At 34.7% G+C, this 18,792-nt stretch overlaps 1 protein-coding gene across 2 annotated transcripts in view; it reads right to left on the bottom strand.

Moving 5' to 3' along the window:
* LOC134720813 (rotatin-like) overlaps positions 1-18,792 on the bottom strand; it is a 108,391-nt gene that overhangs the window by 5,527 nt on the left and 84,072 nt on the right. For both annotated transcript variants that reach the window (XM_063583332.1, XM_063583333.1), the window contains exons 43-45: positions 17,060-17,265; positions 8,908-9,055; positions 95-217 (exon numbers count right to left, since the gene is read on the bottom strand). In XM_063583332.1, the coding sequence (XP_063439402.1) occupies positions 95-217; positions 8,908-9,055; positions 17,060-17,265 (477 nt within the window). The remainder of the gene's footprint in view (positions 1-94; positions 218-8,907; positions 9,056-17,059; positions 17,266-18,792) is intronic.

Genomic DNA, 18,792 nt, shown 5'->3' with positions numbered 1-18,792 from the left:
ACTTTTAAATAGCACAATAGTGTTGAAAGTGGTACTTACTCCCATCACTTGATAAATCAATCCATCTTTAATGTTATATAATTCTTTCACTTACCATTAGCTAATAGTTTTGGTTTATTACTGGAATGACAACATAAGTTCCTGATAATCAGTGTTGATACTTCCGCTTGTCTCCCCTGACTACATTCCATGAAGTCTAGTAATAAGTCCACTGATTCTAAAATCAATAAAGGAAATACAAAAGCTGTAAAAATATTATAAACATTTTCTCCTTTAAAACAACTTTAGGCCTATTGGTGGCCTTCAGCTGTTGTCTTCTCTATGTTCCGGTTGTTGTCTCTTTGAAACATTCCCCATTTCCATTTTCCATTTTATTTTTTTAGTTTCTGTATTTTGTTTTATTTTGGAATAAGTTTTATATTTTTAAATTATTGTTATTAAATAAAAGAAAATTACCCATAATTATTTAAGAACTGTTTTGAATTGGCTGGGACAATAGCAAGTTATTACCCCTAGTAAACATTGTCAGCTCAAATGAAGCCAAGATTGACAATGTTACCTGGAAAACATTGTCAGCCAAGTTGAAGCCATGTTAGATATTTTCTATGAGAGGGGTACCAATCTGCTCTGTCACTCTATCAGCTAAGTGTTATCTTATCTTTTATATTGAATATTCTGTTAGTCCTGTCTATCAAATTTCAAATATCAAACTTAACATCTTGTACATAACAACCGTCAGTACTAGATAAAGCACACACCTAATGAAGTTTCTGTGTAAAGGGTATAAGTGTGTTTGCTATGGGATAGAGTAAATTATTTCCCTTGTATTATCCAATAAAAATCGGGATTTTTAACATGAAATATAATCAAATATTGTGTTAGCATACAATTCCAAGGAATTTGTAATGTAGGACCATATATTTTTTTCAATAGCAATTTCGTTATTCATATTTGACACATCTTTCCTAATGAGATGACCCAACAATGTAATCAATAAATCTCATCAATATGTAATGTCCCAGATTTGACACAATGAATTTTTTTTCAACATTTTTAGATGATAACAGATATAAAATATTTAGATGGAAACAGCTACATTACATACTTCCTTATAAAAAAAAACTATTACAATGATGGCATATATACAAGAAACTGATGCTTACACTGTAAAATATGGGGATAATGATCATTTCTTTCTAAAATGCTCATTTTGAATCCTTCTGGAAGGATGTAAAACAATTCTTAAAAAACAAATATTGGAAGACATGCTACTAAACTGAAAAGTACAGTAATGGGACAAAAGTGAGTTCCCAGTCAAAAAAAGTCCTATCATTTCAACTAAAATCGATTTTTTTCAAAAACAAATTACAAAGTAACTGTATGAGCGATTTTTATAAAATAGATACCAAAAGATGTAAAAATGTCTGAAGTTTTATTGTTTATTTAGTCATAATTTTCTTGAGTTTTGTTTTTATCATCTGATGAGTTAAACACAAATGCAAATTTTTATGATTTAGTTTGGTTAGAATAATAGCAAACTTTTCAAGAAATATTTTTCTTTTGTGTTCATCTCATCAGAAAATTAAACTGAGCATGAATAATATTATAACCAAATAAACAATAAAACTTCAGATATTTCTACATCTTTTGGTATCTATATTTAGAATAAAGCTCATACAGTTAATTTGTAATAATTTTTTGAAAAATATTGATTTTAGTTGAAATGATAGGACTTTTTTTGACTGGGAACTCACTTTTGTCCAACGACTGTATAGTTAATGGATATAAAGTCTATGATAGATTATAATGAACTCAATTTATGTCTAACTATAATTCGTTATACTATAAATAAAGTGTATACCATATGTCAGACTAAAAAATATAAATAGATAAAAAGTAATGATATAAAGGGATATAACTCAAGAACACAAAAGTGACACTAAACAAATTTGTAGCTGATCTGAGTTTTGTGGTAAAAATTGTGTATATAAGTATCTTATTATTTGGTTGAGGAAATTTAAAATTAGAGAACAGAATAGAAATATTCAGCAATATTTTCATTTGTAAAGGGGAATAACTCTAGAACGATTAAAGTAACACCACCAAAATTCAAACTTGAACTGTGTTTGATGGTAATAAGTATTGTGTATAAGATTCATAACATTTGGTTGAGGCAAACTCAAGTCAGAGAACAGAAACCAAATTTAGGACATACAGATGAACAGACATACAGAAAAGGATATAAAACTTAATGACCCCTACACTACGAGGAAAGTGGCGTAAATGAAATATACTTGCTATTATGATAAAAATAATAATTCTTGCAAACATATAGTGTATAACTGTAATTTCTATATATTCACTTAATATTTAATATTTTTTGCATACATCTATTTTTCTACAACTAGTTTAATTTTATTCTTGAACTTTTATGTTACTAGTTTCCTTTTTTTTGCTGTCAACTAACCATTCAATGATACAATGTTATTAAAAATATGCAGTATCTAACATGACAAGATCACATAGTAAATGAGAATTACCTTCAAGCGAATCATCTGATAAAATATCATCTGGTTTTACTGTAGATAATATATTTTTAAAACACATATGAGTTTCAAGGGAAATTTTTCCATAAATGGTAAGCAGATATTTCCAAAATTTCCTATAAGACACTATTAAAGGTTTTTTATTCATATTTTATGCATGAAATATTAATAAGAGGATTAAATTACATGTTAAGAAAATTCGGGTAATGAAATGATTTGGTCCAGTTGAAATTGGTCAAAGAGCTGATAGACTTTTTTTTTATCATTTTGATATGATTTTCCCAAAAGGTATAACACTACATTGTAAAAATTTTTTGGAAATAGAGCAGAATCTTATCAATATATTGTATTGATAAGACATACTGTAAGCTTCATGTAAAATGAGACAGACATTATGTGCCAATTTAAACAAGAGGCTCTCAAGAGCCTGAATTGCTCACCTTAATTCCTTTGGTTAAATCTCTCATCAATGATTATTTTGGCTTTTCAATTTATTTAAATGTTCTTTGGATCGTCCTATTTTCTTCAAAAGCCAAAAAAAAAAATCAATTTCACCTATGTTCTTTTTTAGCCATAGGACCTATGTTTCTTGACATACAAGGAAATAAAATATAAAATTTATACTAGATACTCTGAAACTCATTTAGCCTAAGTTTGGCTAAAATTGATACAGCATTTTCAAAGGAGAAGATTGTTTAAGGGCATTCGATACAGTTTTGATCCTGTATTTACAAGTTCATGAAAATTTGCATGTAGGCTATTTTTTACCCGATTAAGGTAACACGATACCGAATGGCATATCTCCCGATTTCCAAACTTTTTGGCATACGCGTTCTTTGCACCGAGTTACATCGAAATATGTAATAAAAAATGGGTGTCACCATTTTTGTTTTCTTGGTATTTTTATTGGAAAACGTCGATTTGGGCGACAAATTTACTTAGGTATATAGGGGAAATGCCTGTTTTTCGGCTAACCTTTTTAGATTTTCCAATGGATGGCTATGTTCTCATATACGGAGAACAACAAAAAACTAACATAATATTCAGAATTACAAACTGAATTCATACATGTATAGAAAATCATATGTCACCATCCTTGTTTTTGAGATAAATGGCTTCAAAATTGATTGATACCCTTAGAATTTGACCGAAAACGTGTGACGTTATTGAATACAGAATGTAACGTTATTCTCCTCAGAGATATGAGAAATGGAAATCACAAAATATGTCGGGATCTGAAGGGTGTTTATTTTATTTTCGTTTACCCTGTCATGTTTCCGTAAATTTCCTAGTGATATGAGATTCTACTGATATAATTTATTTCGTCCTGCACATAGAAATTTCACTAACATGAATTTAACATTAATCTCGTCTGATTTTTACACTTTTTACGTGTGATTCATTTGAATTACTGAGTTTTTAACTCCATCCTTTATGACAATGGTGGTGTCATTGCTTCATCCATGCAGAAAAATAGTACTTTAAAAATTTGATTCAGTTAACAGTGATATAATTGCTCTGTTTTTGATGGTTGTTTAACGTTCAGTGGCAAATAGTTCATGCTTAAAAAATAAAATAACAAAACTGAAAGAAAAATTCAAAACTTATATTCTTGAATTGCTACGTACATTAGTATAGTGTACTTTGCGTGGTGTAAATGTGTGAGTTGCTTGCTCAGCAAGTCGGACAAACATTGCAAACTGTATGCAAAATTTCACTATTAGTTCAACAGTCTGTCATTTGTGGAAAATTATTTTATAAAACAAATCTTGAGATCATCATATGCATTCGTTGTAAGTAAAATAAACTGCGAAACATTAAAGCTCAAGCTTGAAATTCCACATGTAGGAGATGTTACCGGAGTCTGTACTCTGCGGGCCTTTATAATTTATCAAAATGCCTAATCAAGCAACCTGTCATGAACAAAAAAAATAATATGAAAATCCAGACGATATGCGCATCTTTAAAAACAGGTACACAATTTAAACCTGAAGCAAAAAGACTATCAAGTGTGGGATTGACGGTCGAATTTACACGGGTGAAACAATATAATGTTGCGTGCTCTATTAGTTTCAAGTGGCGATTTTGAATTGTAGGATTGATTGCTGGTAACTTTACGTCTAGTGGCAAATATTTAATGCATGTTCAAGACGCAGTAAACAATAAATGATACATCCCGCACAGCCAAATGGACGCCTCACTTTGGAAGCATTTTACTCCCGGTCGGAAGAAGACCAAGTGACCATATTTTTATCCTTATTCACCCTAAGCCTTGGGGTGTAAATTGTAGTATATAAACAAAATATAAAATCATGTGCAATATACATTGTCAGAATTATAAAAGGTTTTTACACTCGCTACGAAACATGTGGAAAGCTCGGCGAGTCTCGCTTTCCATCGTGTTTCTACAGCTCATACTAATACATTTTATACTAGTATTACAATATACATACATGTATATGATTTTTTTATATAGTATATTTATCCACATAAAAAAATGCATAGTTCTTTTTTACATGTATATAGATCTACATGGAAGTTGCATGCTTGTTCTAAAAACTCCTTCTGATACTGTAAAACTCCACGGGCTTTTCCCGACGATAAGGCAGCAACCATTTGAGGGGGAGGGGGGAGGTCGGGGGCTATGGATTTTTTTGTTGCTTCCAGTTTTTGTGGCAACGTGGGGATGGCTTTAATCATACTGTAACGGGACCTGCTTTTTTCATTTTATTTTTGCCGAATTAAGTTCCCATGTATTTTTCCGTCTACGTTAACTTTTTCAAGCTTCATTCCGATGTTGCTGTCTATCCCGTGTACTCTTCCCGTGTAGACTTGGTCTATAGGATTACAAATCTAGCACTTTATTTTCAAAATATTTCCGAAACTATATCTGATTTACTCTGTACAGAACAATGAATTTCAGATACTTTTTATACTGGAACATAGAGAAAGATATTCGGCAAAATAACCAAGTAAACCTCTTTTTTAATAATCCATACAAACAAACTATTTTTGTTTGAGTAGCAAAGTCTGCTTGTATTGTGCATTATCGCCTAATTCTATCCGTATTCTCATCCAGATACATTTCCTTTTTTCCATTTTGCCCGAGCGGTTTGTTTGACGACCATTTTAACATGAATTATTAGATGTACCTACCCAGTGTTTTTTACACATCATCCTAAGTTTCTATAGATTAGATTTCTACTTTCAAAACAAAATTTCATGGGAATACGGCGTTCATCATGAAAAAGTATTTATTGCAAACATATACCAAGAATAAAGACTTGTGATAAAGCTCAGTTTAATATATGTAGATAAATCGTTCAGATGCTTAATCTTAAAGAAACAAAATATTTAAAAGTAAAGCAATACATTTTTAAAGATTAACAATAAGCAGTAACAAAAAAAATTATTAACATTTTCTTCATCGGTCAGGCCATAAGTCTGGGAAGAGTAGATGTTGGTAAGGTCAAGTTTTCTAACTCTTTGATTATTATTTTTTAAATGATCCGTTTCTTATATCTCTATATTTTATGTCAGAATCTTCCTTGACATCAAATTTGAAGTCGATCCTTCAAAGAACAAAAAGTTATAAACAATTTACATCGGTCAGGACATTAGTCACGGGAAAGATGAAGATGGTCAGGTCAAGTTATCTTTTTTTTTCTTTGTTCATTGTATTAAATGTTTTAATCTGCCATGGTATTGAGTTTGTCTATCCTGTTAATAATGAAAAAAAAATCGCTGGTTCATAGCTGTCAGGATATAAGAAGTTTCAAAGTCAATTTGGTGAGGTCTAGTTTTCTAACTCTTATAAATATGTTTTTCACTTTTTTTTCTTTTATTTATTAAATATAAGTTCTCATCTTGCTTGGTTCCAAATTTCAAGTTTATACTTCCAATAATAAAAAAAGTATTTAGCATTTTCATTTCTGTCAGGACATTGTCAGGTTGTCAGGACATTAGTCAAACTCCCTACAGTAATCGTTTCCGTTCCGGGACTATTTTCCTTTACTCCATCAAGTATCCAACCATTAAAAATGTCACATAAATACCCAATATTTTTTATAATGTTATCACTTAGTGATTGCAAAACCTGATGCATTGGCTTGAATGTGTGAACGTTATTCGATAACGTCAGGAACGATAACTCGTGGCGTAACGTCATTCGGTATCGTGTTACCTTAAATCAAATATGTAATAAAAAATATACCTTCATGTGCTATTTTTTGAGTAAATTGAGGTCGAAATTTTATATATTTGCTCGAAATTCAGACTTGTGGCCGTTATTTCTTTTTCAAAGAAAGACATAACTTTTTTGTTATAAAAGATAAACACAAATTGTTTTTTGTTAAATAATCGGTAATTTCTGTATTTTATAAATATCCTAAAAAAATATGCATTTTTTTATTCAGAAATAACTCATATTAATCAAATGTTCATGAATTGAGGAAAAAAACGTCATTGTTTACTGCATGTTTATCAAAATTAAAAAAAATCCTCTATTTACAGTTTTATAAAATTTGGGTCACATTATCTCCCGGCAAAATGAAACAAAATACCGTTTTGAAAAATAGGGGTCCATGAACTCGTTTTCAAATTAAATCAGTTTGAATGATAAAAATCAGTCGAAAAATGCATCTTTTCCTGATATGTCACCGTTTGACGTCGCGAAAATAACAAATAACGTTAGCAACGTCATTACCTTCCCTGTAACTGTATCGTATGCCCTTAAAGTAAGTCAACATGATGAACAAATTGTGAAAAAAGTCTTTTAAGGGCAATAACTCCTTAAGTCAGATTTGCTCTAAATGCTTTGGTTTTTGAGTTATAAGCCAAAAACTGCATTTGACCCCTATGTTCTATTTTAAGCAATGGCGACCATGTTTGTTGATAGATCAAAAATTCGGATACAATTTATAAACTAGATATCCTAAGGAACATTCAGTTAAAGTTTGGAAGTATTTGGCCCAGTATTTTCAGAGGAGAAGATTTTTGTAAAAGATTACTAAGATTTACGAAAAATTATTAAAAAATGACTATAAAGGGCAATAATTCCTTAAGGGGTCAACTGACCATTTCGGTCATGTTGACTTATTTGTAAATCTTACTTTGCTGAACATTATTGCTGTTTACAGTTTATCTCTATCTATAATAATTTTCAAGATAATAAACAAAAACGGCAAAATTTCCTTAAAATTACGAATTCAGGGGCAGCAACCCAACAACGGGTTGCCTGATTTATCTGAAAATTTCAGAGCAGATAGATCTTGACCTGATAAACAATATTACCCCACGTCAGATTTGCTCTAAATGCTTTGGTTTTTGAGTTAAAAGCCAAAAACTGCATTTGACCCCTATGTTCTATTTTTAGCAATGGCGACCATGTTTGTTGATAGTTCAAAACTTCAGATACAATTTATAAACAAGATACCCTAAGGAACATTCAGTTAAAGTTTGGAAGTATTTGGCCCAGTAGTTTCAGAGGAGAAGATTTTTGTAAAAGATTACTAAGATTTACGAAAAATGGTTTAAAAATGACTATAAAGGGCAATAACTCATAAAGGGGTCAACTGACCTTTTCGGTCATGTTGACTTATTTGTAAATCTTACTTTGCTGAACATTATTGCTGTTTACAGTTTATCTCCATCTATAATAATATTCAAGATAATAAACAAAAACAGCAAAATTTCCTTAAAATTACCAATTCAGGGGCAGCAACCCAACAACGGGTTGTCTGATTCATCTGAAAATTTCAGGGCAGATAGATCTTGACCTGATAAACAATATTACCCTATGTCAGATTTGCTCTAAATGCTTTGGTTTTTGAGTTATAAGCCAAAAACTGCATTTGACCCCTACGTTCTATTTTTAGCAATGGCGACCATGTTTGTTGATAGATCAAAACTTCGGATACAATTTATAAACAAGATACCCTAAGGAACATTCAGTTAATGTTTGGAAGTATTTGGCCCAGTAGTTTCAGAGGAGAAGATTCTTGAAATAGTTTACGACGATAGACGACGACGACAGACGACGACGACAGACGACAGACGACGACTGACGCCAAGTGATGGCATAAGCTCACTTGGCCCTTCGGGCCAGGTGAGCTAAAAAGTTATCAAACATCTATTTTCTTGGGCCAAAACCAGGCCTTAATGCCCTTACTTCTTTGAATTTATTGTCTAAAAAAAAAGGCACTACAAAATAACTGTCTCTTATATTAAATGTGTAATTCAACAAACTCAAAAGACATCTTCCTTTTCAGAAGGCTGGATTTCCTCTTTGTGGAGTAAACTACAACAGAGTAAGGGGGACTACTTAGTTACATACTGTGTATATATTACTGTATGCTATTACCTTTTATTTTCAAAATCATTTGTTGTCCTTCCACAGAAAAAGATAAATTGAGAAGTAGTTCTAACCAACAGACTTCTAAAAACTGTTGTCGCTTGGTTTTCTTGGTCTTCCTAGGGTTCAATTCAGCAAATTCACTTAAAAAATTACTCTAAAAGAAAAAAGATATTCAACAAATTTAAAATAGACATAGGGGTACATCTACAAATGAAACTTAATCACACACACACAAACAACAACAAAAATGTAGCAGTTTTTATAATTCATATTTAATTCTGTGGATTTATTTATTTTCATGGATTGATAAAAAAATAAATGCATTTTCATGGATATTTTGTTGTTTTGTCAAGGGATACATACAGGCCTACAGAACATTTAAATTTTGTTGATTGTTTAAATCTGTGGTTTGCCTTAAACTCAAATGAAATATCTAATAAATGAACAACAGATTGAAGTAATAAATGTGTTTATAAAACAATGAACTGACAGGTTTATTTTTAATTTCTAATATATATACACCAAACTAACTCAAATTGCAACCAGGTTAATAATACCAAGTAATTTCCTTTACTGTCCCAAAATTTCAAAATGAGTCAAATGCATGTTTTTACTTAAATTTAATTTAACATTATTTGAGCTAAATATTATTCCTAGCATTACCAACAAACTTATGGCTGTCATAAATTATTTTTAATATAAGAAATATACATCACTAAGTTTTTAAAGAATTATACAATAAACTATACCTTAAACATGATATTCCTACACTCTGAAGACAAAGTCAGTGTGGCCAGTAAGGAGAAGAACCTACCTTAAACATGATATTGCTACACTCTGATGACAAAGTCAGTGTGGCCAGTAAGGAGAAGAACCTACCTTAAACATGATATTCCTACACTCTGATGACAAAGTCAGTGTGGCCAGTAAGGAGAAGACCCTTCCTTGAACATGATATTCCTACACTCTGATGACAAAGTCAGTGTGGCCAGTAAGGAGAAGAACCTACCTTAAACATGATATTCCTACACTCTGATGACAAAGTCAGTGTGGCCAGTAAGGAGAAGAACCTACCTTAAACATGATATTCCTACACTCTGATGACAAAGTCAGTGTGGCCAGTAAGGAGAAGAACCTACCTTAAACATGATATTCCTACACTCTGATGACAAAGTCAGTGAGACCAGTAAGGAGAAAAACCTATCTTAAACATGATATTCCTACACTCTGATGACAAAGTCAGTGTGGCTAGTAAGGAGAAGAACCTACCTTAAACATGATATTCCTACACTCTGATGACAAAGTCAGTGTGGCCAGTAAGGAGAAGAACCTACCTTAAACATGATATTCCTACATTCTGATGACAAAGTCAGTGTGGCCAGTAAGGAGAAGAACCTACCTTAAACATGATATTCCTACACTCTGAAGACAAAGTCAGTGTGGCCAGTAAGGAGAAGAACCTACCTTAAACATGATATTCCTACATTCTGATGACAAAGTCAGTGAGACCAGTAAGGAGAAGAACCTACCTTAAACATGATATTCCTACACTCTGATGACAAAGTCAGTGTGGCCAGTAAGGAGAAGAACCTACCTTAAACATAATATTCCTACACTCTGATGACAAAGTCAGTGTGGCCAGTAAGGAGAAGAACCTATCTTAAACATGATATTCCTACACTCTGAAGACAAAGTCAGTGTGGCCAGTAAGGAGAAGAACCTACCTTAAACATGATATTCCTACACTCTGATGACAAAGTCAGTGTGGCCAGTAAGGAGAAGAACCTACCTTAAACATGATATTCCTACACTCTGATGACAAAGTCAGTGTGGCCAGTAAGGAGAAGAACCTACCTTAAACATGATATTCCTACACTCTGATGACAAAGTCAGTGTGACCAGTAAGGAGAAAAACCTACCTTAAACATGATATTCCTACACTCTGATGACAAAGTCAGTGAGACCAGTAAGGAGAAGAACCTACCTTAAACATGATATTCCTACACTCTGATGACAAAGTCAGTGTGACCAGTAAGGAGAAAAACCTACCTTAAACATGATATTCCTACACTCTGATGACAAAGTCAGTGTGGCCAGTAAGGAGAAGAACCTACCTTAAACATGATATTCCTACACTCTGATGACAAAGTCAGTGAGACCAGTAAGGAGAAGAACCTACCTTAAACATGATATTCCTACACTCTGGTGACAAAGTCAGTGTGGCCAGTAAGGAGAAGAACCTACCTTAAACATGATATTCCTACACTCTGATGACAAAGTCAGTGTGGCCAGTAAGGACAATAACCTACCTTAAACATGATATTCCTACACTCTGATGACAAAGTCAGTGTGGCCAGTAAGGACAATAACCTACCTTAAACATGATATTCCTACACTCTGATGACAAAGTCAGTGTGGCCAGTAAGGACAATAACCTACCTTAAACATGATACTCCTACACTCTGATGACAAAGTCAGTGTGGCCAGTAAGGACAATAACCTACCTTAAACATGATATTCCTACACTCTGATGACAAAGTCAGTGTGGCCAGTAAGGAGAAGAACCTACCTTAAACATGATATTCCTACACTCTGAAGACAAAGTCAGTGTGGCCAGTAAGGAGAATAACCTACCTTAAACATGATATTCCTACACTCTGATGACAAAGTCAGTGTGGCCAGTAAGGAGAAAAACCTACCTTAAACATGATATTCCTACACTCTGAAGACAAAGTCAGTGTGGCCAGTAAGGAGAATAACCTACCTTAAACATGATATTCCTACACTCTGATGACAAAGTCAGTGTGGCCAGTAAGGAGAAGAACCTACCTTAAACATGATATTCCTACACTCTGATGACAAAGTCAGTGTTGCCAGTAAGGAGAAGAACCTACCTTAAACATGATATTCCTACACTCTGATGACAAAGTCAGTGTGGCCAGTAAGGAGAAGAACCTACCTTAAACATAATATTCCTACACTCTGATGACAAAGTCAGTGTGGCTAGTAAGGAGAAGACCCTACCTTGAGCATGATATTGCTACACTCTGATGACAAAGTCAGTGTGGCCAGTAATGAGAAGAACCTACCTTAAACATGATATTCCTACACTCTGATGACAAAGTCAGTGTGGCCAGTAAGGAGAAGAACCTACCTTAAACATGATATTCCTACACTCTGATGACAAAGTCAGTGAGACCAGTAAGGAGAAGAACCTACCTTAAACATGATATTCCTACACTCTGATGACAAAGTCAGTGTGGCCAGTAAGGAGAAGAACCTACCTTAAACATGATATTCCTACACTCTGATGACAAAGTCAGTGTGGCCAGTAAGGAGAATAACCTACCTTAAACATGATATTCCTACACTCTGATGACAAAGTCAGTGTGGCCAGTAAGGAGAAGAACCTACCTTAAACATGATATTCCTACACTCTGATGACAAAGTCAGTGTGGCCAGTAAGGAGAAGAACCTACCTTAAACATGATATTCCTACACTCTGATGACAAAGTCAGTGTGGCCAGTAAGGAGAAGAACCTACCTTAAACATGATATTCCTACACTCTGATGACAAAGTCAGTGAGACCAGTAAGGAGAAGAACCTATCTTAAACATGATATTCCTACACTCTGATGACAAAGTCAGTGTGGCCAGTAAGGAGAAGAACCTACCTTAAACATGATATTCCTACACTCTGATGACAAAGTCAGTGTGGCCAGTAAGGAGAATAACCTACCTTAAACATGATATTCCTACACTCTGATGACAAAGTCAGTGTGGCCAGTAAGGAGAAGTTCCTACCTTAAACATGATATTGCTACACTCTGATGACAAAGTCAGTGTGGCCAGTAAGGAGAAGAACCTACCTTAAACATAATATTGCTACACTCTGATGACAAAGTCAGTGTGGCCAGTAAGGAGAAGAACCTATCTTAAACATGATATTCCTACACTCTGATGACAAAGTCAGTGTGGCCAGTAAGGAGAAAACCCTACATTAAACATGTTATTCCTACACTCTGATGATAAAGTCAGTGTGGCCAGTAAGGAGAAGAACCTACCTTAAACATGATATTCCTACACTCTGATGACAAAGTCAGTGTGGCCAGTAAGGAGAAGAACCTACCTTAAACATGATATTCCTACACTCTGATGACAAAGTCAGTGTGGCCAGTAAGGAGAAGAACCTACCTTAAACATGATATTCCTACACTCTGATGACAAAGTCAGTGTGGCCAGTAAGGAGAAGAACCTACCTTAAACATGATATTCCTACACTCTGATGACAAAGTCAGTGAGACCAGTAAGGAGAAGAACCTATCTTAAACATGATATTCCTACACTCTGATGACAAAGTCAGTGTGGCCAGTAAGGAGAAGAACCTACCTTAAACATGATATTCCTACACTCTGATGACAAAGTCAGTGTGGCCAGTAAGGAGAATAACCTACCTTAAACATGATATTCCTACACTCTGATGACAAAGTCAGTGTGGCCAGTAAGGAGAAGTTCCTACCTTAAACATGATATTGCTACACTCTGATGACAAAGTCAGTGTGGCCAGTAAGGAGAAGAACCTACCTTAAACATAATATTGCTACACTCTGATGACAAAGTCAGTGTGGCCAGTAAGGAGAAGAACCTATCTTAAACATGATATTCCTACACTCTGATGACAAAGTCAGTGTGGCCAGTAAGGAGAAAACCCTACATTAAACATGTTATTCCTACACTCTGATGATAAAGTCAGTGTGGCCAGTAAGGAGAAGAACCTACCTTAAACATGATATTCCTACACTCTGATGACAAAGTCAGTGTGGCCAGTAAGGAGAAGAACCTACCTTAAACATGATATTGCTACACTCTGATGACAAAGTCAGTGTGGCCAGTAAGGATAAGAACCTACCTTAAACATGATATTCCTACACTCTGATGACAAAGTCAGTGTGGCCAGTAAGGAGAAAAACCTACCTTAAACATGATATTCCTACACTCTGAAGACAAAGTCAGTGTGGCCAGTAAGGAGAATAACCTACCTTAAACATGATATTCCTACACTCTGATGACAAAGTCAGTGTGGCCAGTAAGGAGAAGAACCTACCTTAAACATGATATTCCTACACTCTGATGACAAAGTCAGTGTTGCCAGTAAGGAGAAGAACCTACCTTAAACATGATATTCCTACACTCTGATGACAAAGTCAGTGTGGCCAGTAAGGAGAAGAACCTACCTTAAACATAATATTCCTACACTCTGATGACAAAGTCAGTGTGGCTAGTAAGGAGAAGACCCTACCTTGAACATGATATTGCTACACTCTGATGACAAAGTCAGTGTGGCCAGTAAGGAGAAGAACCTACCTTAAACATGATATTCCTACACTCTGATGACAAAGTCAGTGTGGCCAGTAAGGAGAAGAACCTACCTTAAACATGATATTCCTACACTCTGATGACAAAGTCAGTGAGACCAGTAAGGAGAAGAACCTACCTTAAACATGATATTCCTACACTCTGATGACAAAGTCAGTGTGGCCAGTAAGGAGAATAACCTACCTTAAACATGATATTCCTACACTCTGATGACAAAGTCAGTGTGGCCAGTAAGGAGAAGAACCTACCTTAAACATGATATTCCTACACTCTGATGACAAAGTCAGTGTGGCCAGTAAGGAGAAGAACCTACCTTAAACATGATATTCCTACACTCTGATGACAAAGTCAGTGTGGCCAGTAAGGAGAAGAACCTACCTTAAACATGATATTCCTACACTCTGATGACAAAGTCAGTGAGACCAGTAAGGAGAAGAACCTATCTTAAACATGATATTCCTACACTCTGATGACAAAGTCAGTGTGGCCAGTAAGGAGAAGAACCTACCTTAAACATGATATTCCTACACTCTGATGACAAAGTCAGTGTGGCCAGTAAGGAGAATAACCTACCTTAAACATGATATTCCTACACTCTGATGACAAAGTCAGTGTGGCCAGTAAGGAGAAGTTCCTACCTTAAACATGATATTGCTACACTCTGATGACAAAGTCAGTGTGGCCAGTAAGGAGAAGAACCTACCTTAAACATAATATTGCTACACTCTGATGACAAAGTCAGTGTGGCCAGTAAGGAGAAGAACCTATCTTAAACATGATATTCCTACACTCTGATGACAAAGTCAGTGTGGCCAGTAAGGAGAAAACCCTACATTAAACATGTTATTCCTACACTCTGATGATAAAGTCAGTGTGGCCAGTAAGGAGAAGAACCTACCTTAAACATGATATTCCTACACTCTGATGACAAAGTCAGTGTGGCCAGTAAGGAGAAGAACCTACCTTAAACATGATATTGCTACACTCTGATGACAAAGTCAGTGTGGCCAGTAAGGATAAGAACCTACCTTAAACATGATATTCCTACACTCTGATGACAAAGTCAGTGTGGCTAGTAAGGAGAAGACCCTACCTTGAACATGATATTCCTACACTCTGATGACAAAGTCAGTGTGGCCAGTAAGGAGAAGACCCTACCTTGAACATGATATTCCTACACTCTGATGACAAAGTCAGTGTGGTCAATAAGGAGAAGACCCTACCTTGAACATAATATTCCTACACTCTGATGACAAAGTCAGTGTGGCCAGTAAGGAGAAGAACCTACCTTAAACATAATATTGCTACACTCTGATGACAAAGTCAGTGTGGCCAGTAAGGAGAAGAACCTATCTTAAACATGATATTCCTACACTCTGATGACAAAGTCAGTGTGGCCAGTAAGGAGAAAACCCTACATTAAACATGATATTCCTACACTCTGATGATAAAGTCAGTGTGGCCAGTAAGGAGAAGAACCTACCTTAAACATGATATTGCTACACTCTGATGACAAAGTCAGTGTGGCCAGTAAGGATAAGAACCTACCTTAAACATGATATTCCTACACTCTGATGACAAAGTCAGTGTGGCTAGTAAGGAGAAGAACCTACCTTAAACATGATATTGCTACACTCTGATGACAAAGTCAGTGTGGCCAGTAAGGATAAGAACCTACCTTAAACATGATATTCCTACACTCTGATGACAAAGTCAGTGTGGCTAGTAAGGAGAAGACCCTACCTTGAACATGATATTCCTACACTCTGATGACAAAGTCAGTGTGGTCAATAAGGAGAAGACCCTACCTTGAACATAATATTCCTACACTCTGATGACTAAGTCAGTGTGGCCAGTAAGGAGAAGAACCTACCTTAAACATGATATTCCTACACTCAGATGACAAAGTCAGTGTGGCCAGTAAGGAGAAGAACCTACCTTAAACATGATATTCCTACACTCTGATGACAAAGTCAGTGTGGCCAGTAAGGAGAAGTTCCTACCTTAAACATGATATTCCTACACTCTGATGACAAAGTCAGTGTGGCCAGTAAGGAGAAGAACCTACCTTAAACATGATATTCCTACACTCTGATGACTAAGTCAGTGTGGCCAGTAAGGAGAAGAACCTACCTTAAACATGATATTCCTACACTCTGATGACAAAGTCAGTGTGGCCAGTAAGGAGAAGTTCCTACCTTAAACATGATATTCCTACACTCTGATGACAAAGTCAGTGTGGCCAGTAAGGAGAAGAACCTACCTTAAACATGATATTCCTACACTCTGATGACTAAGTCAGTGTGGCCAGTAAGGAGAAGAACCTACCTTAAACATGATTTTCCTACACTCTGATGACAAAGTCAGTGTGGCCAGTAAGGAGAAGAACCTACCTTAAACATGATATTGCTACACTCTGATGACAAAGTCAGTGTGGCCAGTAAGGAGAAGAACCTACCTTAAACATGATATTCCTACACTCTGATGACAAAGTCAGTGAGACCAGTAAGGAGAAGAACCTACCTTAAACATGATATTCCTACACTCTGGTGACAAAGTCAGTGTGGCCAGTAAGGAGAAGAACCTACCTTAAACATGATATTCCTACACTCTGATGACAAAGTCAGTGTGGTCAATAAGGAGAAGAACTTACCTTAAACATGATATTCCTACACTCTGATGACAAAGTCAGTGTGGCCAGTAAGGAGAAAACCTACCTTAAACATGATATTCCTACACTCTGATGACAAAGTCAGTGTGGCGATTAAGGAGAAGAACCTACCTTAAACATGATATTCCTACACTCTGATGACAAAGTCAGTGTGGCCAGTAAGGAGAAGACCATTTTAAGTTGTGATTCCTTTATGTTGTCTTTAGATATAACTTTAATCAGACAGTGGACCAAAGAGTTGGTACTTAGCACTTGTGTCTTAGGAGCTGTACTAACTGTTGTTGCAGAAGGACTCGAGTAGGCCAATGAACTTGTGGCTGAAAATAAGAAAAATAAGATTTACTACGAATGTGTGGGTATCATTTTTTGTAGATTAAGGAAAAACTGTACTGCCAGGTATATTTGATTTGTTGGTTAAACCATTACTAAAATCTACATACAAGTCTAGATTTTTTTGTCTGATCACTTTGTCAAGATTTTTTTTTGCATTTAAAGTAAAAAGTGTAAAATGGTTCTGTACAATTTCTACACAGGGAATGTTTCAGATCTGAACAAGTATCAATTCTGTCACTAATAGATAATTCATCATAGTAATTCTATTAGATGATTTTCAATCTATTTCTGCACTATATACTCTGTATGCTTTGGGCATTTTTTTTACTAATTGCCATGTATAAAATTGTACTTTTCATAAAATTACATTTGAGGGACACATTATTATACAATATTAGATGAAACAAATTAAAATTAAGCAACATCTTATAGAGTACAAATATTATAATTTAGTGATGTCAACTTATTCTAGGTTGACCTTGTCAGTTTAACTTTCTTGTATTGTTATAAACATCTGTCATAAAAAAATGTTACTTTCAAAAACATATCTAAATTGTATTGTACTAAATGACATATATAAATGGGGCACAATATGCACTGTGTAGCTTTACATGGTTAACAGCTTCTCCATTATCACCTGGCCTTGAGGTCACAAAAGTCTGGAGTAAGATTAGTGTGCTCCGGCCTACAATTCTATCAATTAAAATACTGGATTTAGTTTATCAGCATAATATTTTTACTATTGGTAATGAGTAAATTTTTATAACCATATGCTTTTGTATACCTGTACCCATAAAGTAACAAGCACTGCATACAAACTTATAAAATAATTTGATGAAAACAAATTAAAGTTATGCCAGGAAACATGGAATTTAAGTTGTTGATGGCAGATCATTAGTAATTTCTTTGATTCTTTATATACTAGCAGACATGTGACAGAGTTGTCAAGTCACAACTGGAAATTTGGAAATTTTCAGTTGGAGTTTGTGCATCATAACTGGAGATTTTTTATCAACGAACGCAATCGGTTTTTGGTGTTTAAACTGCACATTTTCCTTTTTTGTTAATGATTCTATAACTTCATAGCTATTTTTACTTGTAGAAATAGAAGATAAAGGTTTTTTAAATATTTATTTATTATATATAAAGTTCAAGATAAAATGATCAGCCATCATATATAGTTGGTAAAAAGTATTTCTGCTTAAGCATGTTAAGCTACATTGTCAATTTTGGTACCACTAACTGAACAGTGGTGTTGAATTGATAGAGTTGTGAGCTTTCTGGTGAGTTTGCTGTCTCCATATGTTTGGTCAAGTCATTAGGTTCACCATAGTTAGCTTTGCAACATGTCCAGTAGGCATACCTATCATATTTGAGATCATAAAGACATTTGTCTTGAGGTTAAGTAATATAACTATTCAATGTTTTTAGCAGCATCACAAAAAAAAGTCATTGTTTATACAACTTTAATTAATCCATTGTCAGTATTTCACTTTTAATCATCCAGGCAT

Source organism: Mytilus trossulus, chromosome 6 (genome assembly GCF_036588685.1).
Source record: "Mytilus trossulus isolate FHL-02 chromosome 6, PNRI_Mtr1.1.1.hap1, whole genome shotgun sequence".
Taxonomy (NCBI): domain Eukaryota; kingdom Metazoa; phylum Mollusca; class Bivalvia; order Mytilida; family Mytilidae; genus Mytilus; species Mytilus trossulus.
Note: the sequence above shows the minus strand (reverse complement) of the source record. Positions and strands in the feature narration are given on the sequence as shown.